Source organism: Coffea arabica, chromosome 1e, assembly GCF_036785885.1.
Source record: "Coffea arabica cultivar ET-39 chromosome 1e, Coffea Arabica ET-39 HiFi, whole genome shotgun sequence".
NCBI lineage: Eukaryota > Viridiplantae > Streptophyta > Magnoliopsida > Gentianales > Rubiaceae > Coffea > Coffea arabica.
The window spans coordinates 47,084,435-47,108,926 of record NC_092311.1 but is presented as its reverse complement, the minus strand read 5'-3'; the positions used below and the strand labels follow the sequence as shown (position 1 = coordinate 47,108,926).

The window sequence follows — 24,492 nt, the reverse complement described above, 5'->3', positions numbered from 1 at the left end:
GATAGATTAAGTGAATGTTAGATATATTAACGATTGCACTGCATAATAGGCATCCATTAGAAAAATTATTCAACTTATCGTTTTAATACGTGCATTTACCGTTTATGCATCTCCTCTATTTAAACACTTTTTGAATTAATTGTACTTTTTTAATAAAAAAAAATTATCACCTAAAAACCTCTTAACAATTGGTCATTATTAGACATTCGTTAGCCAAACCATTTATTATATTCATGACCTTTGAGGTAATCTTGAACCCCTACCTTAATCAAGCTTAATCAAAGCTTACTTGCTTTTTTTTATTAAAAAAAAAAAAAAAAAGGCTTACGTGGGAATACTCTCCAAACTTGCATGCATGGGAAACGGTAATAACCAAGAATATTTTGTTTAGTAATTGTTATTGCCTGATTCAAGACTAATGGTCTCGTGAAACAGTTATGCTTATTGCTAGAAATTATATTCATCTTGTTTGATGAAATTTCTTTGCATAAAGCCGGCCCTCACCGAAACCATGCAGTGAATTTACTAATTGTTGGAGATATACAAGGTAAATGTCCCCGAAAAATTTGTGTGATATCTCTCAAGCATAAGTTATATATCCTCTTCCTTCAAACATAGAACTTTGAGCATTAACCATATTATGACGAAGATGCAAATAATTCGGAAAACCATTGATGACTGTTCCGCGTCCATTACCAAATTTGGCAACAAAAACATGTAAACAGCAAAAGAAAATTTGAAAAAAGAAATTGTTAATTTGGTGCAATCCAAATAACCTTTATCTGCGCTCTAATTTCACGAGATAAAGCTTGTCCAAGAAAAGAAAAAGCGTTCTAGAAGTGTAGAACTATCCAAGAATGCACACATCTTATAGTTTTGAGCAATTTATGGACTGTTTTCTGGATCGAGTAACCAGATAATGCCATGGCGCCACACTGGCTCTCTACCGTGTTTATTATTGCTATCACACTCTTTATCTACAACATCAGCAGATAAGAATATTCTTTTTCCCTTGTTTTTTTCTGTTCTTGAGAAGTTTCCCTGTATTGTAGTCATCTGCCCAAAAGTGATGGCAGATGAGAGCCAGCTTCCGCAAAGCTGATGAAGTTTCCCCTCAATCATAAAATCTCTTGTTGTTAGAGAAATCTAATTACTGGATTCCTGTTCCTTTTTGGCAGTTCCACCAAACGTACGTTTTGGCTCGTGACCTTCTTTTTGTGACGCTCAGGCACTCGTCAACCCGCCCTGGCCAATGCATCATTTCTCCCCTCAGTAAGTACAGTGCTTTCGTACTCCTCCAATGCAGCTTTCAACCATTAATGAGGGGGGGAAAATGATGAGATATATATATCTTGTGGCATTTGGTATATATCTCGAAGAATGGTTAAAACAACTGTAATCTGCAAGACCCAATTTAACTGATGCGGCGATTGATTAAATTAATCAGATAACTAACTGTGAAGTACTTGATTTCACTTTCAACAATTTTCTTTCGCCTTCTCTGATCTTACAAGTCTTGAAATCCCTTCTTTTGGACCAAAAAAAGGAAGAAAAATTATGTATCGCAGCGTGGACAAATTGGTTGGTTAGATACTACTGACTAATTAAATTCTGCAAAACAAAAGAAGGCAGACTTTTTCATTTTTTATTTTTTTTGGAGGAAAAAGGAAAGGGAAAAAAGGCAATAACCTTTTCAAAAAATTTACCCAGCAAGCAAGCAATACATCGTAGAGGAACAGAAAAAAGTGATCGTATCATATGTTGCAGTACTACTACTGGCCAGGTAATAAATGAATGAGTATCTATCAATTTCACGCATTAGCAAGAGGAAAGAGAAGGAGGGGGACCCCCAGCCGAGAGAGGGAAGAGGGACCAGGGAGAGATCAATCATCTGCATAGATCGGGCGGTGTCTGAAGTCTGAATCGAACAGTTCAGAAACCGGAAGAGATTCTTTCTGAACTTTCTTTTTCATTTACATATATATATATTAGCAATATAATTTTAACTCTTCAATTAGGCATCAGAATTTATTTAGCCCACCATCTCCCCCTCTCTCTCTTTGCGGGTGCGAAGAGTAATTTTTGGTTTCAAGAATCAAGATCTCATCGTCTCATGATCTGTTTGAGACTTTGAGAGAAGAAAAGCGAATTTTTAGAAAAGCGTGTTGGTATGTATGTTGTTCGTGGGTGTCTCGTCTCGTGGACTGGTCGACATATCAAAGCGCAACCAGTCATCTCTTGTCTTCGTACTACAGCTGCTATTACACTATTATGCTGCTACTGTTATCCACTTCATATCCTTCTCTTTCTCTCTCTCTCTCTCTCTCACACACACATACGATACAAGTACACCCTCTCTCTCTCTCTAAATAGTACTAGTATATATACGGGAGGGACTAGGAGGCATCTCAATTCGAAGAAATAGTTACCCTGCAAAACATGCAACTGTGTCTTCTGTCCACGGACCAATTGTATAGTAACCTAAAAGAATACGCCATACTTCTCAATCATATATGCTTAATCAATCAGCATACCAACTAATCTCAATCATTAGTGATTTTAAATTTGGTAACATGCAAGCAATCTTGCAATCGTCCAAGCTGAAATCGTCTAGGCCCTCTTATACCCTTCTTTTTTTTTTTTTTGATCTTGGGGAGGGTCGTAGACGATTACACTGGAATCAGTCATGGTGATGCCCCTTATACCCTTTGTCTCTAAAGGATGTTTAATGCAGAGGTTGCACCATGCTAATTAAATTAGACATTAATTTGATACTTTTCTAAAGGTTAAAATTAAAATTTCCATGAAAAGAAGTACTATGTTTCAAAAATTAGACAATTTAAGTATTATGGTCAAACTTTAATTATCTTTGCACTCCGTATTTCTCCTCTACTCTGGATATGCGTAGATGAGCAGCAATTGCAAGAGGCAGTTAATACTGAACATCACAATTTAAATGTGAGATGCTAACATTTTATAGGTTTTCTATGAGTGCACGCACCAAATAAGCACAGAAAAATTAAAACCGTTAAAGTTATCATTCACCGCGAGGATCGAAACATTTTAGCAAAAATTTAAGGAAAAAAATTTACAGAAAAAATAGCACCCGATTCACTTTTTATTTGGTATCTTTTGGATATCAAATAGTGCGACTCAATTTTATATTCGAACCAAAATTGGAGAAATTTTTGTGAGTATGTTTGGACAAGGGATTTTTTGAAATAAATATTCTAGCACTTTTTGTAATATGATGTATGTGAAATAAAAATGATAATTTAAAAACTAAAAAAACATATTTATGATGCAATCAAAAAAAAATTTCTGTTTGATGCACTGATGTGCATCCTCAAATAGATGTTTACTTTGATAGAATTAACATGTACATAGTATCCAGTGATTGTTATTGCAAGCAATTGTGAATGCATTGCATGACATATACATACACATTAATAGTACTAGTAATACTTCACGTGCTTTGCATGTTATTGTATTATTTTAAAATATAATTTTTTTTTTTTTTAGATATTATGAATAACCGTGGTCACACTATAGCAATAATATCATATGGGTCTACTAATATCATTTATTTGTATCCAATTTTATATATTCGGTAATCATCTAATCACATACTATGTCAATATATTAGGTAATTTAACATATTTATCTAACCTTTCCTCTTTTTCTTTTTCTTTCACTCTTGTAGATGCCATCAAATTGCTGGCTAGTTGGCTTTCGCTACTGTTTTGCAACGATAACTTTTTGTCTTAAGATCATCTTTTTTCTAGTATCTATATTAATATATTTGATAATCTCTTAGAATTGGAATATTTGTGGATAATTGAGAATTTTTCATTAACAAATAAATTGGGAGTAAAATGGAAAGGGATAGTTTTAGATAGAAGTGCTTATTATTTTAATTACCATCATAATTGAGATTCAATGCTTCATTTTTTGTAACCCACCACTATTGTTAACTATTACGTACAGTATTAGAATTCAACGACTCTAATTATTAGAAAGGAAAGTACTTTAGACAATAATAAGCACAAAATGTTCTAATGTAGTGAAGTACTTTAGAAAGGAAACGACTCTAACTGTTTGAAATGTAGTAAAATGTTCTAATTATTGGAAAGGATGGTAGGTTTACTATCACAAAAAATAAAACCAAATTTTGATTATACTTCTTCTAACTAACTAAGCCTCATGCATGATACTAAAATCAAATTGAGATATATTGGGTTCAAGATGCAAAATTGGATGTATACAACTTACATAATTCATCTATTTATTCAATGTTTCATAAATAAATTGTTTCATTTATAAATCAATATGATAAGATATAACATATATAGTGAACTTAATCATCAATTAACATTTCATCTTGTCATCAACCATTATTTTCTACAATGAATTTAAATTATCATAAATTATAAGAGCACACTACTGTAAAACTTTTATCATCAATTAATAAGGATGTAATTGAAATAGTGGAAACCAGTTAGTATCACAAAAATAATTACAGGTACCAAGACTAGGTAGTACTTCTATAATGGTAATGATATATCTCCCTCAGTATATGCGATGACAACATTGTGGGTCCGGTCCAGCCCACCTAATCTTCCACTGAATCCAATTCCTAGTCAGGAGCTTCACGGGACGGCACCGTATGAATACTATACTCGTACCAGTCTCGCTCACTCACGTCTATCCATCATTTCACACAGTCACACAGTGCCACGGTCTCACACACACACACACTCTCTCTCTCTCTCTCTCTCTCTTCTTTTTTTTTTTTTTTTTTTTTTTAAAAAAAACTCTCGCTCAAAATGTTCACAACCAGGGTCCAAATTCAATTATGGCATAATCATTATTACCTGATGAATGGCTGTAAAGGCGTTGCACTTTTCCCTATCAAACTTTTTGAAGATCTAATGTTTGATTCTACTACTCTTATCTTTTTACTCCCTTTTACCACTAGCTAGTACTCTTTTACCGTTTTTTTTGTTCGGTCAAATAGTACTCTTTTACCTTGCCATGTATCCATAATTCTTTTCTATGCTAATGCTAGTTAGTCATATAGTCCAATAGAAGTAGGACGAATTCGATCTTAGTCTAAGCCATGAAAAGTATCACAAAATATATACTATAGCTCATACTATTTGACAATATACTAAAACTAATTCAAGTGAATTATTATTAGTATCGAAATTTTTTATTTTTTTTAACTGTGGAGACCAAGATGTCGATATGTGTTTGCATGAGGGGGGGAGAAAGAGAGAGAGAGAGAGAGAGAGAGAGGAAGAGTGGTCCACTCTGAGTCTATGGCTGACCGACTCTCTCTTGAGAGAAGCCGTGTAAGATAAGAAATGAAAGAGAAAGATAGAGTGAGAAAATATTCCTTCTTTTAGCTGGCTGTTGTTCATGGTTATATGGTTTTTTCTGCTAAGGTTCAAACAAAGGCGAAGAAGATCTGTGCAAGTATTAGTAGCAGTGAAGACTGAAGAGGTGGATAATTGTACTGATATGCAACTGGGTTTTGTATGTTATGTGGGTTTTTCTTTGTTTTCAGGGAAAGTTTTGATTTAGCTATTTTCAGCAAATCCTTTTGTTTTTTCTGTGTAGGCAGGCGAGAGCAGCCAGTTGGTTTTGTAGTGCATATATATTTGCCACGGCACCTTCTGAGTTTGTTCTTTTAGCTACATCATCAGCTCAGCTGCTGCTCCTCTTAACTCTTCGTGCTATATAGCTTGCTCTCTCTCTTTTCTACTTCAAGATGATGTCTGATGAAGGGCTTGCTTCTTCACTAAGAGGGTTCATTCAAGATCCTAATCCAAATCTTCCAAACCCTAATCCTAACAATTCCAACCCTAACCCTAATTCAAACGCTGCTAAAAGGAAGAGAAATCTTCCGGGAACTCCAGGCAAGCTGGCTTATTTCCATAGCCTTATGAATTTTTTTCCTTTTTATCTGTAAGTACATATTTGTTCTTGTGTTATTGAATAAAAAACTGTGGATTTTTTAGCAGATCCAGATGCAGAAGTGGTAGCACTCTCACCAAAGTCTTTGATGGCTACAAATCGGTTCTTATGCGAAATATGTAACAAGGGTTTTCAGAGAGACCAGAATTTGCAGCTGCACAGGAGAGGTCACAATCTTCCTTGGAAGCTGAAGCAAAGAACCAACAAAGAAGTCAAGAAGAAAGTGTATATCTGTCCGGAGAAGACTTGTGTTCACCATGACCCGTCCAGAGCTCTGGGAGACCTCACCGGCATCAAGAAACATTTCAGCAGAAAACATGGCGAGAAGAAATGGAAGTGCGAAAAATGTTCCAAGAAATATGCGGTCCAATCGGATTGGAAAGCTCATGGTAAGATTTGCGGGACTAGAGAGTATAAATGCGACTGCGGAACACTCTTCTCCAGGTATGCATGCTAAACCCTTTTAACTGAAAATTCCATCATAGAAGTTCAATTTAATGCGAATCATGTGTAGCGTACGTAGTATCTATGTTCTATACATGATTTGTTTGGTTAAGGAATTTATTGATTCATGGTCAACGGCGTTGAGCTTTTATTATCGCCTGAGTACGCATATTAGTAATATCTAGTCAAGTTATTGAGTTCGAATTCGGTTATGTTTAACAGAAAAGACAGCTTTATCACCCATCGAGCTTTCTGTGATGCATTGGCTGAAGAAAGTGCAAGGTTTGCTCCAATTCCATCCGCGAATCTTAATTTCAGAAATGAATTGTTTAATGGGGGTCTAAGCAGTCTTCAACCAGCCGGAAATCCACAATTTTCTAGTAGTATTGCTGGACTAGACCCTGCCACGGGCCAGCTTAATCTGAATGGTCAGAAACCTAGGCTGCCATTGTGGTTGGATAATGCAAATACTCAGCTCAATAATCCTATTGGAAATCATCCAGGTAATTCTAATGCTTTCTTGGCGTCAAGCTCAACAAGCCTGCCTGAACTGGTCCAAATGACTCCGACGAATATGCTGGGGTTGTCTTCACAGAATCAATGGTTCAATAGCGGTGGGAATGCTTCGTCATCCGGTCTGCCCCGAGTACTAAAGGAGGAAGAGGAGAACAGAGGAAATTTGTCAGACCACATTAGTTCACTGTACTACAACAATGGCCAAAATAGTAGCCAGCATGAAACAGCACCGGCTCACATGTCAGCAACTGCACTGTTGCAAAAAGCAGCTCAAATGGGATCAACAAGAAGCAATTCAGCTATCTTTGGAACAGGCTTTGGCCTCATGAGCTCATCTTTGTCTAGTCTTTCGAATTTCAATTCTTTGAACCAAAGCAGAAATGAGCTGCAGAATTTCGGCCAAGCGGAAAACTTGAATGGGCTAATGACTTCGACATCCCAATCGACTATAACTACAAATCAAGGAGATGGATTGCTGCTAGGAAACATGAGATCAAGCAATAATTTAGTTGGCAATTTGAGACATCCATCGGCCCCTCCAACAATAATGCCTGGCAGTACTGATAGAGGGGGCAGCCAAAGTAAATCAAGTGGAAATGAAGCTGAAGGCGGATTAACTAGAGATTTTCTTGGAGTAGGAGGGAATGAAAGCAGGCCCTTTTTGCAACAAAATGAATTAGTCAAGTTTGCTTCATCAATGAGTTCAGCCATGGATTTTGGAAACCAATGAGGTTCAAAAATTTCCTTCGATGCTGAACGGGAAAAGGACCATTCCATAATTCGAAAAGGAAAGAAAGAGAGAGAAGAGGGGATCTTGTGAATTGTCAGAGAAGGAGAGGAGGATTAGGAGGGGAGGGAGGGGGCCACTGACTATGGGAAGGGACTTGACAAAATAGAGACTTGGCAATCAAAAGGCAGGCCATGGGTTAGATGACTGCATCCACAGAGACAATTTCTCTACTTCTACTTCTACCCTACGAAGGGGGAGCTTTATATTGGACCACTTTTGGTGAGTCCGTGAAAAAGTCCTTTTTGGGTCACTCCTACAAACAGCCTAAACTAGGGCAATGTATTGGAGTTTGAATTTGTATTTCTTGGTTGGATCATGGATTGTGGTGATGGACCATTGGCTGAGAGAAGAAAATGTGTGTATTTTACTGAAAGTTCTTGTGATAATGAGGGTTTGCCAACAATATGGTAACCGTCCCACTTTCTTAAACTCTTTTTTGTAGTTTGCTTTCGTTTTTCTTGCACTCTCTCAAGTTTAGTTTTTGACTTTTTGGTTAGTCCCTCTCTTTTCGACTTTTGCCCCAAATCAATTGTGGAATTATTAGAGAAGTGACTAGGTGATGACCTTTTTAGGATAGGAAACTACGGGCTAGGCCGCATATGTCGTACCTTTCTGTCACGGATCTCTCTCTCTCTCTCTCTCTCTCTCTCTGGTTAACTTTTGGTTGGCTGCTAATTGGTGCTTATTGAGAATTCATCAAATTGTTTCAATTGAACTCTAGCTTTCTCCTATGTGGAACTTGGGTGGCATAATCCTGGTTAATTCGATCTTGTAACAATTCTATTTTCTTTAAAAGAGACGAGATACTTTTCCTTTTCCGTTTCTTCTTTTGTTTGGTTATTTTTTGAGGTCGCACACTAGTTGAAATGCTTGTGATTTAGATTATACGAGGGAAAAAGAGAATTGAACCGCACAATATACGTAGAAAGAAGACATCAATCACCGTTGTGTCTCTCAAATCAAGAACTAATTAAAGATTCGTTGATTCATTTGTTTGTTACAATTTTGCATTCGCGCTTGAACAGTAAAATCATGGAAATACAAATTACAACGAAGAGGACTTCGCATCAATTACATTTTCTTTTTGTTTCTTTTTTTTGGGTGAACGAGAACGGAATCTTGACAGCCAAAATGACGGTATTAATGCAAGGCATGTAATCCTCAGAGATAAATCTGTTTGCTTATATTTTTTTTCCTCAGAGATAAATCTGTTTGCATATATTAACCTAGGAGTTACAGCAGATGAGATCTTGATTCCAATTTAGGATTCAAATGAAACTCACCACACACAGAAAACGTGTCAGCATTTTCTGCTTCTGTCTCAACACAACATGTCGACACACACTACTTGTCTTTACCCTTGGCTGCATGCAAACAATAATGTCCCCATCTTTTGTTCCAATCTCTTTCCGATGCTCTCTAGCTCTAGCTTCAGCCCAACACACACACACGTATATATATATACATGGCTTGAAACGGCTTCAATTATTTTAGTCCAAATCTCCCTTTCAACAAAATTAGCAGGTAATCTTTCAAATCTTTCATATTTATAAAACGCCAAGTTAGAATAAAGTAATCCCCTGAAGACTATATAAAGGAGGGTTTAAACCCAATTGATAGTGCAATGAGCTGAGAAAATCTTGAGACGTGTCTAGCAGCCGTATATAGAAGCATTTTGGAAGTTTATGGTAAGTTGGTTTAAGGTATGTGCTAATGTTAAACAAGGTATAGATAGAGAGTACCATAAAAGGAGATAGATGTTCGTTCAAGCCGTTTGTTAGGTAGGCGTCAGTCCCGTTAATTTCTTAACTCCAATTTCTTATGCAATCTTAGCATACTGCCGCTATATATAGCGACGTATAAAGATTCGTGCATGGACCGGTTGTTAAGCGTCATCAGTCCCTGTTAATTTCTTGAAGAAATCTCAGCATTCTGCCGCTATAGCGACGTAAAGAAAAGAAAAGAATCGTGCATGAACCGGCCAGTTGACCGCTGCGACCCCCTCTCAAGCCCTATCTACTTGTAAAAACATAGACAGCTTAAGCCTTCAGCAGGATCCCGGATGCTGATACAGGCGGGGTGAAATTGTTTTCTTTAGATTGGTTCATTTATTTGGTGCGTTTTCTGGCGTAATATGTTGTTTAAGGCTTGTTTTGCTTTTTGAATCATGTATTCAACTCTTGGGGGGTAGTTTTGATATGTTTTTAGCTGCGGCATAGTCGATCTTGATTTCTGCTCGCAGTAATTTTTTTCAATTAGAGAAAAGACAAGCGAAGGAAAACTCGAAGTGAAGTTCATCTCAAGGGCAACCTTTAATTCAACATCTTGTACAAATTCGATGACCATCGCACCCCGTTTATGGATGGATGACCAAGGAGAACCAAACACACCACCATTTCTTGTAATTTGTACTATATGGCTATAGTGAAGAATTTCAAAGTGATAGGAAACTGAGAAAAAAGACGTAGAAATTCGAAACCACAGAGCTTGAAAATTCTGAATTTCCGATCATAACATACAGCACTTACTAGTAGAGTAAACAAAACAAAACAAAAAGAAGAAGAAGATGAAGAAATATTAACCATGAAATACAAGAGAAGAAAGGCATGATTTGTTGATCATTCCCGCCAGCTATGACTGATATTAGCCGGGGCCAAGGGGTCCCTTCTACGAAAGATCAATCCATCACGGTTAGCGGTCCCTTGCTCTATTCATTTATTTATTTATTTATTTATTTATTTTGTATCAATCAATTAAGTAGAGGGGAAACATCGGAAATTGAAAATTCAAACCTCTAATGTTGAAATTTGGTGTATCCTAAATGTTATATAGTCTTTGCTAACATGTGACTATGATGCTTTGGAAATTTCAAATGCAAGTTTTTCGACCAAAGGCCACCATAATTGTGTTTTCAAATTTTCGTTTATGGTGTAATTTTGGTTTTCAGATTGATCCTCCAAATTGAATATGGCATCTATACTGTTGAGATGTCGAGTGTTGAACTATTGATTCTTCTTCTAGCCCTAAATTATCTGCGTCATTATCGACCTTCAAGATTCAGAGGGATCAAGATGGCACAAGAAGTTATATTATCAGTCCGAAATTCAGGACGAATTTGGAAAAATAAAATATTCTGAATAGGTCAATTCTGCATAAAAACATATGTTAAAAGTTTTATTTGAAAGAGATAATAAAGAAAGAAATCAAACTTTCAAGGGCCGGCCGGCTCTAGTGACAATTTTTTACAATATTTTAGAGAGAAAATCAACATCGCCACCATTTTTTTCATGTTCCCAACATTTTATCTCTAAATTTGTAAATTCGCCAAAGCATACTTTTTTTTCCTCATGTTAGACTTTACAAATTCAAGAACAAATTTGAAGATTTAGTATGTTATAGCTAAATTAATCTTTGTGCGTGTATTCAGATTATTGTTTTTAACATTTTGGATGCACTGGTAGAACAAATTGAACATAAACTCGATTAGTTTGAATTCCTTTCTCATTTTTCAAAAGGCTTCTCCTTCAAACAGCAATGAAAAGGATGAGATTATGATTGTGCAACCGAGATGCAAAGGTTAGCTTGTATTAGTCAAGAAATGTTTTTAGTCCAACTTTTTGTAAATTAGCAACATCTTTATCATCCTATTCTACATGAGAGGGGGACTTTTTGGATATGCTATCCCATTCCACGGGGGAAGGGGAACTCAACTAGATTGTATGAGAATCAAAAGAGTGTTTTGGTACATTTAATTTTTCGGAATTTTTAACTGCAGGGTGTTGTATCTCAGGTGTGAGATTTAAACTCCTTACCTGCTTATCAAAGAGGGATTTTAAATCCCTTTTGATAGCCAACTTGTTTAAGACAAGTACATTTGTTTTTAGTTTATCCGAGCACTCGAAACTAGTCTCATTACTCTTTCCTATCTCAAACACGGACAAAAAATTATATAGATGTTGAAACAAATAGAAGAAAATGACTTTTTTTTATATAAAAAAAATAATAATAATAAAGTGCAGCCTAGCCTAGCCTAGCAAAGCCACCCATGCACCAGTTTATTATTTTCCCAAAAATCATCACGGGCCTTTAATTTCCTTTGGATGCTTAATATTTTTGGGCCCAACTGTCTGAAATGCATTCCCCCCCCCCCCCCTCCCCCTCCCCCTCTCCTTCAAGTTTGCATCCAAATCATGTAGTACAAAGTATAAGCATTCATCCAGAATTTCCCTAGACTTCAATAATTATGGCTCTGTTGGTTCCCCAGAGCCCTTTCTTTAATCCCTAGAAATGCACACACGGAATAGTGGAAAAAACAATTCCATCAAAAACGAAAAAGAGAGAGAGAAAAAGAAGGGGGTCACGGGAGTTAGAAGCGAAGCAGCCCATATGGTGGGCCATTATTACTAGTCTCAGTATATGGGCCCACAGTATTGGTGGGCCATGAGCATGCATTTTCCGTATGTGGATCCAGAGTATTATTGGGTCTGCATCCTGCACACGCGTATCCTCGAAGAAATTATCATGCCCGGTGTCCTAAATTCAATGAAGAAAATGTCAACAATCTCAAGGAAAGCCTGCCCCCTCCTTTTTCTTTCTTTCACTATTGATTAGTATTCTTCTTTTTTTTTTTTTTTTTGTCAATACTGGGAGTGTCCCATCTTTTGTCAAACTAATCTCTTTGTACCCGTGCGCCTCGCCCCCTAAGGATACACGAGACGGTAGGAGAGTCAGAATCGACCACACGACCTGAGGCCTAATGAGGTTATCCCATATCCCTAATGATTAGTATTTATTGTTACATTTTTTGTTTGGTAAATAAGGAGAATTGAATAAACTTGCTTTTAGTATCTCTTTTAAAAGCGATTACAATTTCTTACCAAATGAGAGGGTTTCTTTAATTTCCTCCCCATTACAGTGTATTAGGAGTGTATAATCCCATCAAATGTCTTATCTCAACTTTGCCACGAATCCACCATTATAAAAAACTCAGAGTGTATTTGGATAGCAGATTATCCCGGTGATTTTGATTTTTTGGTATAGACCAAAAACCACATCTACACCTCATAATCGCCTATCCACAATGAGACAAAAGCACTATTGCCCCCGTACCATCACTTAATTATTTATTATGAACTGAATTCATATATTTACTTTTAATACTCCTAGTTTGATGGCCGATTTTGATTATGCAAACAGCGAGCAGTTAAAATTTTGAATTAAGTAGAAGCCCCAAGTAAATTTAAGAACAGGACCAACTTTGGTATTTTATGATAACATATCCGATGAATTTAACTGGAATAAAGGAATAAAAACACAAATTTTTGCTGTATAATGGTACATAGTCTCAAGATACACAAGCTGGAAGAAAATGAAAAAAAAAAAAAAGTGAAAAAAGAAAAGCAACAAAAAGTGTGAAAGACCCTAAACATAATCCAAAAATTGAATGATTTAATGTGCTACGTTAAGTTCAGAACTCCAAATAGCAAATGCGACCATATTCAATGCAATTATTAAAAAGACACATCAAGTTTCTTTTTTCTTTCTTTTTTTTTTTTCAATCTCGACCGTCGAATAGGACTCAGCAAAATCATGGAATGCCTTAAAACACGGACCCCACATCAGCACTCCCCACCTGATTCAATCACCACCGTCCACTTTTAACTCGTCACAACCAAACTGTAGCGAAAATCGCAGCTCCAAAACAAACGGCCATGCCATGCACGCGAAGCCCACTTGCATCGGACGACGGCGTATCATCGCCTGACGTGGGAGTATCAGCCGCTGACTTCTTCTTCTTATCCTCTCCAGATGTCGGAGCGGGGGCCAATGCCGGTGCCGGAGCACCAAATAAGCTCAAGGGCAGAAGCACTTTATCCACTTGATAAACAGCAAGTTGGTTGTCCGTATAGATTGTGTTGGCCACCGTGGCATCATCAACCCCAGTCGACACGTTCACTTGGTTGCCGGAGGTGGTCACGTTTAATGGGAATCGGGCCGAGCTGTCTCCGGCTTGAGTCCTTACTGGATTGCTAATAGTTTGGAACTGTGTCGCTGAGATAAATGAGGGTATAATGTGAAATTGGATAAGCTGGACTTTCTGTTGATCGGTTAAGGAGTTGAGGGTGCCGGATTTAAGACTTGAGAAGGCGTTATCGGCTGGAGCAAAAATGGTTAGTCCATTATTTGTATCGTTGAGTTGGCCATTGATCTGATCGCTGATTTGGGTGATTCTCATAAGCCGGATTAATGTAGTGAATTGACCGGCCTTTTCGAGGATTTTGGTGATGTTGGTTGGACCAGCTGGTGCTGGGGCGGCAGCCGGTTGAGCTAGGATGTCCGTGCATTGGAAGAGAACAACTGCTATGAATACAAGAGCTGATGAAATTTGATTCCTCATTGTTATGAAGTTTTGTTTGCAAATTTTGTGTGGTGAGACGGTGCCCTGCCCTATTGGCCTATGCCACTTGGGAAACAAAGAAAACAGGTTTTTCTTGTAGAACTATGCTGGTCTCGTCGAGAGGAATGGAGGCTTTTATATGTAAAAAAGGAAAAGTAAACAGTCGTGTTTGGTGAGTTGGTGCATTGTTGTTTATTAGTTAGAAAAACAGTTTGCATCATATGAATACGAATGTTGGTGAGGCGTAGCAACTTTAGTTAGAGAAGCTAATGGAAGAAGCCTAGTTTTGAAGACTATTCATTTCGAATTGGAATGAACATGAGGTTGGAATCACTGCTTAGTCCATTATAGTTTGCTTAGAATTCAAGGAAAAACAGAAGGATCTCAACTCAACTCTCAAGTGGGGTGTATGGCAGAAAGTTTTTCTGTGATTGCTTCACTTCCACTTGTACGTATTACGCATATATGAGATTTCTTTCGCTGGCCTCAATTCAAACTTAGGATAGAAGTTGCCAATTTCAATTGTGTAGTTTCCATTTGGGGTCATCATCGAATTGGAAAGCATACTTTTGCTTGGTTAAGTTTGACAAGCTTATGGAAACATATATATATATATATGGAACTTGCGTTTATGTCCGCATGTAGATCTTCAAAGCAATAGCCAGGTTGTTAACGTAGGAGTATTAACTTAACTACATAGGATGTATTCCAGCTGCTATCCTCTCTTGACTTCTGCCCCTTTTTACCAAAAGCGAGAATCAGAAAACAATGTTCTACCGTTTTAATTGTTAAGAATAAAATGCATACCTTAATGATCACTAATCATTGACTATTGCTTTTAAAATAATTCATTTGATATACCCTACTGATAAACCAGCCACTTATGTTGTGGTACTCCAGCAGACATGGCCTAGTCTGTGTTCAATTTGATTAATCCATAACTAATTATAGCATCAAATATTAAATTGCTTCTTGCCTCTTATACTCACAGTAACCCATCTCGATTCTCAAATTCCATTGATTCGGGCACAATGTTTTCTTTGGAAAATGAGGTAAGTTTCTCCTTTTGCATCTCCTTTTGGAAAATGGGGTAAGTTTATTGTGGAGGCACCGTGATACGTACAAAAGCCCTGTTTAATATTGCGGCGGCTTGTAAAAAAATACTTCTGACACAAGTACCTTTAACAAAAGTACTTTTAAGTTATCAAAAACTGGGTTCCTTAAATTACGAAAAATTAATCTTAAAAGTAATTTTTGTACTTAAAAATGTCTTCTTTTTTTTTTCCGTAAACGTACTGTAATCCCAAACGGAGCAAAAATCAGATTTTTACACGGTGTATGCTGATTGGAGTCCAATGGGGTAGTACTTCTGCCCCTGGTATGGATTTAGCTCGAGCATTGGAATTGAGCAATCCAATAATACCTTTCAAGATTTGAAGGTCCAGCTTTGGTTGAGGTCCAATGTTCTCAGCTATCGGGAAGAACAGAGAAATCAAGACGTTTGCGTAGCCGACGACCTGGTAAGGTGTGGTTGAAAATTAGTGAAGTAGTTGATAGTTGATACATCGCAACCGAATTGATCTAAAGCTTTCTAAGCAAAGAGGAGAAAGAAAGATAAGTTCCACCTTTTGATCAAATCAGCTTTCATGCATCCACCATAGAATGATGGAAGTTGCTCCAAACAAGACGAAAATGCTTTGACTTGCTAGAGCAAATTCAAAAGATTGAGCTGACTGAACAGCCATTTGAAGGAGTAATTGTTATTATATAAATTAACTAACTATACAAACTACAATATATGTATCCAAGTTACTTTCAAAGGTTAAAGCCTTGAATGTTGTTCGTGTAACCAAAAAGTTAAAATGCTTTTCTAACGAGGTTAACGTTACTACGTTCTAACCAATCTACCATGTATATATACACATTAACAATCACTACTTTCTCTTACATTTGTACGTTTTCCTATTAATCCTCTTGCAATTATAATATGCTTTCCTTAATTAATTTTATATTTCTAAAAATTTAACATCTGAAATACTTTTCAACGAATGCCCATAGGACACCCGTTAAACAGATCGAAAGTTAAAACAAAGAGAAGATAGAATTCGAACCAGGGTAGACCGTAGACTAATATAAAATTTTGCCAACAGCAAATGGCATAATCTTTAAGGACAAATGGAGGAAGTACTAACTCAGAACCATACAAATCCTCATTAAGAATGTCTGCTAAATTGGGAAGAAAAAGTAATGGTACATTTGTACCTTATTCTGCCTCGTGCATACCTAGTACTTATTACACTGTTACTTTATTTAATCTTCATTTTGACATGGATTAGTCGCATCACTAACCAAATTAGCCACTGTATAAGACATTCATTTGCCTTTAAGGGTAAAATTACGAATTCTAGCTCTGTTTACCATTCCATAAAGAATATTTAGCAAAGAACATATTTGCTAGTCATAATACATATAATCGAAGCTAAATCAATTAAGTAACCCTACAACTTGAAAATAAGAAAGCATGTTGTCTTAAATACTATCTAGTTCAATACCATTTCATGATAAGGGTCCAAAATGAAAATATCTTCAAGTCCAGAATTACAAAATTAAACCCGGAAATGCACCTCTTCCATGACTAAGAAAAAGTGATATATCAAGGCTGCAAGAGTTGGCAATCATGTAAAGAGGGATTATTCATAAATTCATCAGCGCCAAAAGCAGCTGCAGCATAGCGTGGATCATTATTTGAGGACTTAGCTTCACCTTCTGCTTCTGAAGCCCTTGTAGTACTAGTATTAGCACCAGCGGGCTCCTCATCGTTACCACGCAGCTGGTCATCACGTTCCAAGTCTTTCAAAATCTGAAGATTATTCCTTCGAGACATCATCTCATAGGTAAGCAGATTCATGTTCTGCAAAAAACCCAAACACATGCCTGGATATAATATATAACTGAGAAATTCACAACCATCAAATTTTTTTGTACATAATCTAGAGAGACAATCTACTTGCCTGTAGGAGAGACATTAACTTCAAGCCTGAAACGGCGTCTAGAGCTGAAGGCAGCGAAGAAGATTCAGACTCCACTGGAGAATAATCCAGGCCTGTTCTCTGGATGATACCCGCGCACCATTTGCTGTTTTCTGCCTCTTCGGCCAACGAGATGCTCTTGGGTTGGAAGGTTCTTCAGGAGCTCCTGGGTTTTGCGGGCTAGAGCTGGATGGATCCTTTGTCGCTGCTGTCGTTCTTTCATGGCACGAGCAAATGCCTCTATAGAGGCCCAATCAGCTGGAGGGCCTATAGATGCCACATTAACTTTTAACTACCTCCTCAAACAAATATTTAATCCCTTAGCCTAGATTTTTTTTTTCTTTGTAAATAGAAAAGATTATTTCATTACACTTAAATGAAATTTATAGTAATGACAATCATTACTTGAAATTTATATTATCTAGAGAGAGAGAGAGAGAAAACTTGTATAAAGAGAAAAAAAACTTCGTGATTAGAGAATTGTATAGAATAGGCAATTGTATAAAAAAAAAAACTTTTACAAGGAAACTCCAATAGGGAGAAAACTCTCACAAAAAATCTATAGAGAGAGGGAGAGAGAAAACTTGTACTATAAAGAGAAAAAAAACTTCGTAATTAGAGAATTGTATAGAATAGGCAATATCAAATGTCGACCTCTAATAAATAGAAAATTTTATAGAATAGGCAATATAAAATATCAACCTCTAATAAAATATCGTAATTAGAAAAAGATGTATAAGGTAAAAAAAAATAAAAGCACTTCTAATCTAATTAGAAAATTATAGTATGAAATAGCCAATGCCAAATGTCAACCACGAAAAATTGTGTGAAATAAGCCATGGGTATTAGGGCTTTAGTTCCACATTAATGGAAAGGGCTTTTACACGCTACTCCTCCACGATCCTAGACTACGGGTGGGGCCAAGATGCCTTAAGGGGGTGACCCAACTCTTAACCAGAATCGGGTACTACGGTTGCCACTCTTAACCCAACTCTTAGAAACTGCCGCTGGTCCGGTACTGCCGCTCATTCTGTGGGGTTGCCTGCAAATGTAGGAAGTTGAATTCTTGACCTACAATCTCCCATTGGTAATCGGTCAAGATTAATGGGAGGAAATTGATATTGCTTTTTTTAATGTTCTGATACTATAGCACTACATTGAATTTTCTAAACATAAAAAATAAAGAGATAAAGGTTATTTAGTCACAACCTAAGAAATAATCATCGGGCGATTATTATTATTATTATTATTAAATATTGGTTTATTTTATTACATGTCCTAGGACACAAGATAAGTACGCAAAAAATAAACAAAAGAAGAGGTAGGTCCAGTAAAAAATTTTCATGTCATACCTCGCCCCTTAATTTGCATGGAAATTTTATTTTACATGCAATGACTAATTTACCCCATATTTTATCTAAGGTCACGGCATCGAGTAACCCTTATATTATATATATATATAATCAAAGTGATGGGCATTTTTGTCTTATCATGTGACTCAAGAGCCAAATATGATCTAATAACAAAAAGTTTTTTTTTTTTTTTAAGTAAGGAAATAGACTCCCTTCTCATTATTTATAATCACCAAATTATGCAAATTTAATTAATGAAGGACAAGAAATCCGAGGCCTGGTTTAATGGCATCACCCTTCATGGTGGCATCTTAACTTATTAAGATTTATGCTTAAGTGTTTGGCAAGGAGATTATTTTAAATATTGTTTGAAATATTTATTATGACACTTTTTATGATGTGATGTATATAACATAAAAAATTGTCAAAAAATAAAAAAAAATTGTGTGATGCAAAGAAGTACTAATATTTTTTTTTAACAAATAATGCCTATCCAATCACAGCAAATATATATATATATATATATATATATATATATATATATATATATATATATATATATATATATATGTACAAATAATGCTTATCCAAACACACTATTTAAGGGTTTTCTCCAAATATAGATAAAAACAAAATGGGAAAAAAAACTAGTTAATTGTTCTTTTGGCATATTTCAAATCTTGCATCAGCATGAGTATGAGAGAAACACCATATAATTTAAGATTTGTTTTTCTTTTGAAAAATGTTATTTATTCGCCATATAGAGAAACACCATATACTTCTTTTTTTTGTTATTTGCACTTCCATTATCATTTTTATTATATAGTTTTGCATTTATTAAACTATATAACATAACAAATGATGGAAATGCCAATAACAAAATATGGAATGCAAATAACATTTCCCCTTTCTTTATCTGTTTTTCCCCATTTTTTCATCAATGGACCTTAGGCAGCCTACACATAATCTTGAAATACTACTACCATTTTGGCTCTGAACCAGGGAAAACGCCTAAACGTCCCCACACTTCCCCACCCCATACAAAAACAACAACAACAACAACAACAACCCACACGCACAATCCTAGCTAACAGGAATGGTATCCAACTAAAGTTATACAGAGGGAGTTGGAGAAAAACAGGCTCATCTAGACTACAAATGTGCACTGTCAACAGGTCGGTGAGGGATTTCAAAACCCTACTAGTAGCCAATTTGCCTTTGACAAGTAAGTAGAAAAATGCCAAAACCATTTCTTTGCTTTCCGCTGCCAATGGTGGAAGCTGAAATCTTAATTCTTCCCCCATGAACTAGGTCGCAATCCACAAATGCATCAGTTAAACTAACTACACTTGTATCAACCAAATATGAAAAATTTTAGGGCATACAAGTACAAGCGTAAAACAAAATCCTATACGATAAAACTTAGCATGTATACAGAAAAAATAAAAGAAAAAAGAGCAAATTGAAAATTGCTCTGAATGTTAAAGGAAGCATGTTTAAGCTCGAACAAGCATAAAACTTCTTCCGCGAAAACTCTCGGTTACTGAAAACTTTTCCAATTAGCTTGCACAAAAAATTCCAATTTCTTGCCAGCTCATTTGTCAGACACTTCAGCCAAAGCATCCTCGGCTTTCACCCTTTGAGGAATGATATCTAAAGGCATAACACCAATTATGAACTATGAACGTAAACCTGAATAAACTACATGCTACTTTAGGATGCTAGAACAATTTTCATTAAGGAAACAGTAGCAGATACCTGAGAGGAAGTCAAATCTCTTCCTTTTTGAAACTACAGAAGCTGAGACAACAGAAAGGAGCTCTACGTTAGAATACAACAGATTTGGAAAGGCCTAATAAATTTACTAGCCGCAAGTTTGTGTCTAATTACCAACTTCAATAGCTAGCCATATGTTTACGAGTATTTAAGTGTTTAAAAACCAAGTGCTGTAAAGGATGATACAAAACCTAAATCTTCCATTTAGGGTAAGAGAATTTAGCATCCAGTCTGATGTCAAGAAACCATTTTCACGGTAAAGCAGTCTGAATGATTCAATATGCTGCTATAAATCGACTACTCCAAAACGTTAAACCATTATAACAAAATTTTGACTACAACTGCAAAGAAATAACTAAATATTATAGCATGCACGATTACATGTGACCTTCGAATGCAACGAGAGCTTACCTAGGTGGTCATAAGAAACTTGTTTCTTGTGATCAAGGAAAGCACAAGCATATGCTTCCCTGCAGTACAATTCGAGAAATTTCTCCTGCAGCAGCAATCTAACGTAAATAACGAGACTTGACCAGACAATACATGTACAATACATTTTACGTATTAATAGCACAACGGCAACATAAATGTTCCATAAGGTGTAATTCTCCAAAGTAAAGATCCAAATATCACATAATGTGGCATAGGCTCCAAAGCAAATGTAGCATAAGGTAGTATTTCAGATGAGGTTTACAGAAGCATCTTTTATCAGAAAATTTAATCGCAATTCTGCAACATAATATCACAGCAAGTGGAAAGGACCCAGTGCACAAGGTTTTAACCATTCTGAAGTCTAGATAGAGGCTAAGCTTAAGCAGTATAAAATGTGGGATGAAGCTACTACCATACCCAACATATGTAACAACCAATGATATATGCTGTTTGTGTAGTTCAAAAGCTGATGGAAATGGACAAAAAGCAAAGGAACGTTCTGTAGTTCTGGAAATATCTCAAAAAGCGACATGTGAATTTGACAAAGTATTGAGGAATCTGATAGACAGCTGTCTTTTCTCTTGCTATCATAAGAGCAACAAGATAATTTCATCTTCCGAGCACTAAATGTCTCCATGAACAAGAAGGGAGGTCATTTTCTATAAGGATTGCATATCCTACAACCAAAATTGTAGCAGTTGGTAAATGACATATAAGAATCGACCCTACCAGTTAAAAGATTTTGTTCATTGTTTTGGGTAGGGCAGGGCCCCTGGGGGGGTGGGGGTGGGGGGAGCAGCTGCAAACAGCGAGCATCTCCTCATTTTTCATAAGGCAGATTATAGTTACGGGCAATGACTGTACAGTTGCTTTTTTATGAATATCCCCTCAATGCAGGTGATCAAACACAGGCAGAATACATGATCTGGGCTTAGGAAAAATCATCTTGCCAAAAAGTTATTCAGCAAATGTGACAGAATTACCTTTCTTAAATTTTATTCATAGTGTGATATCTTTCCCCATATAGATATCTTCCCTTTCCAATGTACAGCACTTTTCCTCTAACTTAGCAATAGAAAATAGCACTTCCCATACTTCAGTCACAGGTTCTCCTAACCATTAACATCAAACACTAATAACCAAGACTCCACTGCCCCATTAACTGATATTTGAATCAAATTTTGAGTTGTTCAAGTCTAGCATATCAATTTGTCTGTGCAAAAAGTCTTCCATCTATATAATCAACATAGGTTATGCCAGTCATTACCAAAATATAACCAATACCTGAACAGAAAGCTACTTGTTAAAAACCAAGCGTCTACAAATTTGGTGATTTTGAGAAACTTTTACTCATCAAACACCATTTAGAATCCAATATGTCCACCTCAATCATCATGACCTATTCGTTTTTTCGAAAAAGACTAATACGAATTTTAGTAGCATCACTATTTTGTTCAAATGCACCTACAAAACAATCTCTTAGAAGCCAGCTTAAACTAGTTTGCAACCAACTACTCTTGAACCATGCATCAGGAAACTTTTGAGTATCAATACAACGTTACTGAAATTGTGTTAAAAAAAAAAAAAAGCATTGGTGCCCTTACACCACACTACCAGATTTCAGTGCGTCACATTGAACTAATACTGAATAATACGAGATCATAGACTATATGTGTGTTATCAAATCCCACATGCCACCACTCAAACGTACGTAAATAGAATAGCATGCAATTACCAGGATCACTAATTAATCCCGGAGAAAAACTCAACAAAAATGGAAAACAAAAACCCCAAAACAATAAACTAAAGTACAACAGTTTGAGATAGTAACATACTTTGTAATCAGCAAGTCAAAGAATCCATATTATATCAATTCAACAGACTAGCTATTAGTGCTATGCAATGTTGAATTCCTAAAGTTAAAAACTAAATTTACTAATAAACAGATAAAGAAACACATACTAAAAACAATCAAAATCAAAATAAGGGAATTTTACAGAATCTTTACCGAAGCTTTATTTGCCAAGAATATAGCCTCCTGAGCCAACCTGGCACTGGCATCGTGATCCTTCATTATTTTTTGTATCCTGTTCATGGGAAATTTGCACTGGGGCCCTTCTTCCCGCTCGTTTTCATCATCTCCCTCTTCCACCGCGACCATATTCTTCTTCTTCTTCGAATTCTTCATCTCTTTCTTCCCACTACTCTCCTGCTCCCTCTCCTCCTCTTCCGCCACAGCTTTCTTTTTTCCTTTACTTTTCTTCTTCTCAACTTCCTTCGGAGTACTACTACTACCAGCGCCACCACTTTTCTTATTTTTCATCAACCCACTTTTCCCAATTTTCCCCCATTCCTTTACAGCAATCTGGGAAGCGACCTTCTCTTCAAACAATAAGCGAATATCCTCGTCGTCGCTGTCCTCTTTTGCTCCTTTTTTCGCTTTCTTCGTAACAACTTTTTTCCCCCGTTCTGGCTTGGAGCTCGACGACTCCAAAATCAAAACCTCTTGCTCCTCCTTCTCCTCCTCCTCATCTCTGTTCTTCCTTTTTGGGGCAGATGGGTTTTCGGGTTTAGACAATTTTTTGCTCCGAGTTCCATTAGAAATACTTCTCTTCCCCACCATTGTTGGGAAAACTTGTTATGGTACACAAGCTACGGGTTCGAATTGAGTTGAACCCACTTCGGAGAAGGCCTGAATGTATCAAAATCGAACAAATAAAAAGGCCAGTGTGGGCGGGGCGGATGGATGGTTGGGGAGTTTGGGCGGGGTTCAAATAGGACAATAGGGGACCCGCCCAGAAAGGGCAGAGTTTAATGTGTAGTTGTATATTGCATTCATTCATTAGTTAACTTTCTTTTAACAATCCTTTTTGGTTTCATTAATGAGATTTTGAATTAGAGTCATTTGTTTTCATAACTTACCATAGTAAACCCTTGACTTATATCTTTAGTTCTCCTTAATTATATTTCTACTTCTAGTGTTTAATTTTCTGATGATAGCATTTATGACTTATTGTTTGTACATGAATCTATAATATGTTAAGAAAATCCTAATTGGTGAAATTTTTCAAGGAAAAAGTTAATAGAGAATATCGATCACGACATATTTAATTTTCTAATAATCCGATAACATGTGGTAATTCTCTACCGGTAATTTTCCGAGTAGCAAGAATTCCTTTATTTTTTGGATAAAATGCCAGAAACAATTTTGTTTAATATTGTTTGAATCATAGATTAGCTGATAAAATGCAATAACTAATAATAATGCATTGAAATAATGTTCAAGTGTCAGATAAAAGATTTTGCTATAAGCACAAATACAAAGGACAAATCTCGTGGTAATAGGGTGAAAGATCGAAAATCTGAAGCACTTTCCCTATTCAACGCATACATACTTAACCTAAAGATTTGCTACCTTCGATTTTGCAGAGTAAGTTGCATGCATTTGTTTGTGACTCATTAAGATATCGTTATTACTCAATATTTTTTTTTACAATGAGTGCTGTATTTCTTTTATCTTATTTCATTAGTAAGATATTTGATTACTTTTTTGCAATAATTTATATGAAAAGAGATCCATGTATATAGAGCTATAAAGAAGTCATTTTAGGGGTACTTGTTTCACAGATTGGAATCGGAAATGGAAATGGAATCATAGACTCTGGTTTTGAAATTAAATTTTTCATTTCAATATCTAGCTTGGTTCACACATTGGAATTAGTATCATTCCAATTCCTGATGCTTGGTTTGATGAGTGTTTCGGAATCAAATGCAATT

The 24,492-nt window shown here is 36.2% G+C and overlaps 3 protein-coding genes across 8 annotated transcripts; 1 reads left to right on the top strand and 2 right to left on the bottom strand.

Annotated features, from left to right (window-relative positions):
- Nucleotides 1–5,180: 5,180 nt before the first annotated feature.
- Nucleotides 5,181–8,158, top strand: LOC113708139 (protein indeterminate-domain 13). Of its 6 annotated transcripts, none has more exons than XM_027230636.2 (4): nucleotides 5,181–5,505; nucleotides 5,623–5,921; nucleotides 6,027–6,423; nucleotides 6,646–8,158. In XM_027230636.2, exons 2-4 carry the CDS (start codon nucleotides 5,774–5,776, stop codon nucleotides 7,667–7,669), a joined length of 1,569 nt encoding a protein of 522 aa, XP_027086437.1. In that variant the 5' UTR covers nucleotides 5,181–5,505; nucleotides 5,623–5,773; the 3' UTR covers nucleotides 7,670–8,158. The 6 variants fall into 6 exon arrangements, with proteins under 6 accessions (XP_027086437.1, XP_027086418.1, XP_027086411.1 ...); XM_027230617.2 differs by having other exon boundaries at nucleotides 5,182–5,505; nucleotides 5,627–5,921; nucleotides 6,024–6,423; XM_027230610.2 differs by having other exon boundaries at nucleotides 5,182–5,505; nucleotides 6,024–6,423.
- A 5,045-nt stretch (nucleotides 8,159–13,203) lies between these two features.
- On the bottom strand, nucleotides 13,204–14,241 carry LOC113708131 (fasciclin-like arabinogalactan protein 11). Its single transcript, XM_027230602.2, has one exon. It carries the CDS (start codon nucleotides 14,124–14,126, stop codon nucleotides 13,395–13,397), a length of 732 nt encoding a protein of 243 aa, XP_027086403.1. The 5' UTR covers nucleotides 14,127–14,241; the 3' UTR covers nucleotides 13,204–13,394.
- A 5,496-nt stretch (nucleotides 14,242–19,737) lies between these two features.
- Nucleotides 19,738–23,542, bottom strand: LOC113708120 (uncharacterized). The gene is made up of 4 exons (XM_027230592.2): nucleotides 22,724–23,542; nucleotides 20,695–20,779; nucleotides 20,266–20,307; nucleotides 19,738–20,160 (listed from the first exon to the last, which is right to left on the bottom strand). Exons 1-4 carry the CDS (start codon nucleotides 23,336–23,338, stop codon nucleotides 20,102–20,104), a joined length of 801 nt encoding a protein of 266 aa, XP_027086393.2. The 5' UTR covers nucleotides 23,339–23,542; the 3' UTR covers nucleotides 19,738–20,101.
- Nucleotides 23,543–24,492: the final 950 nt, after the last annotated feature.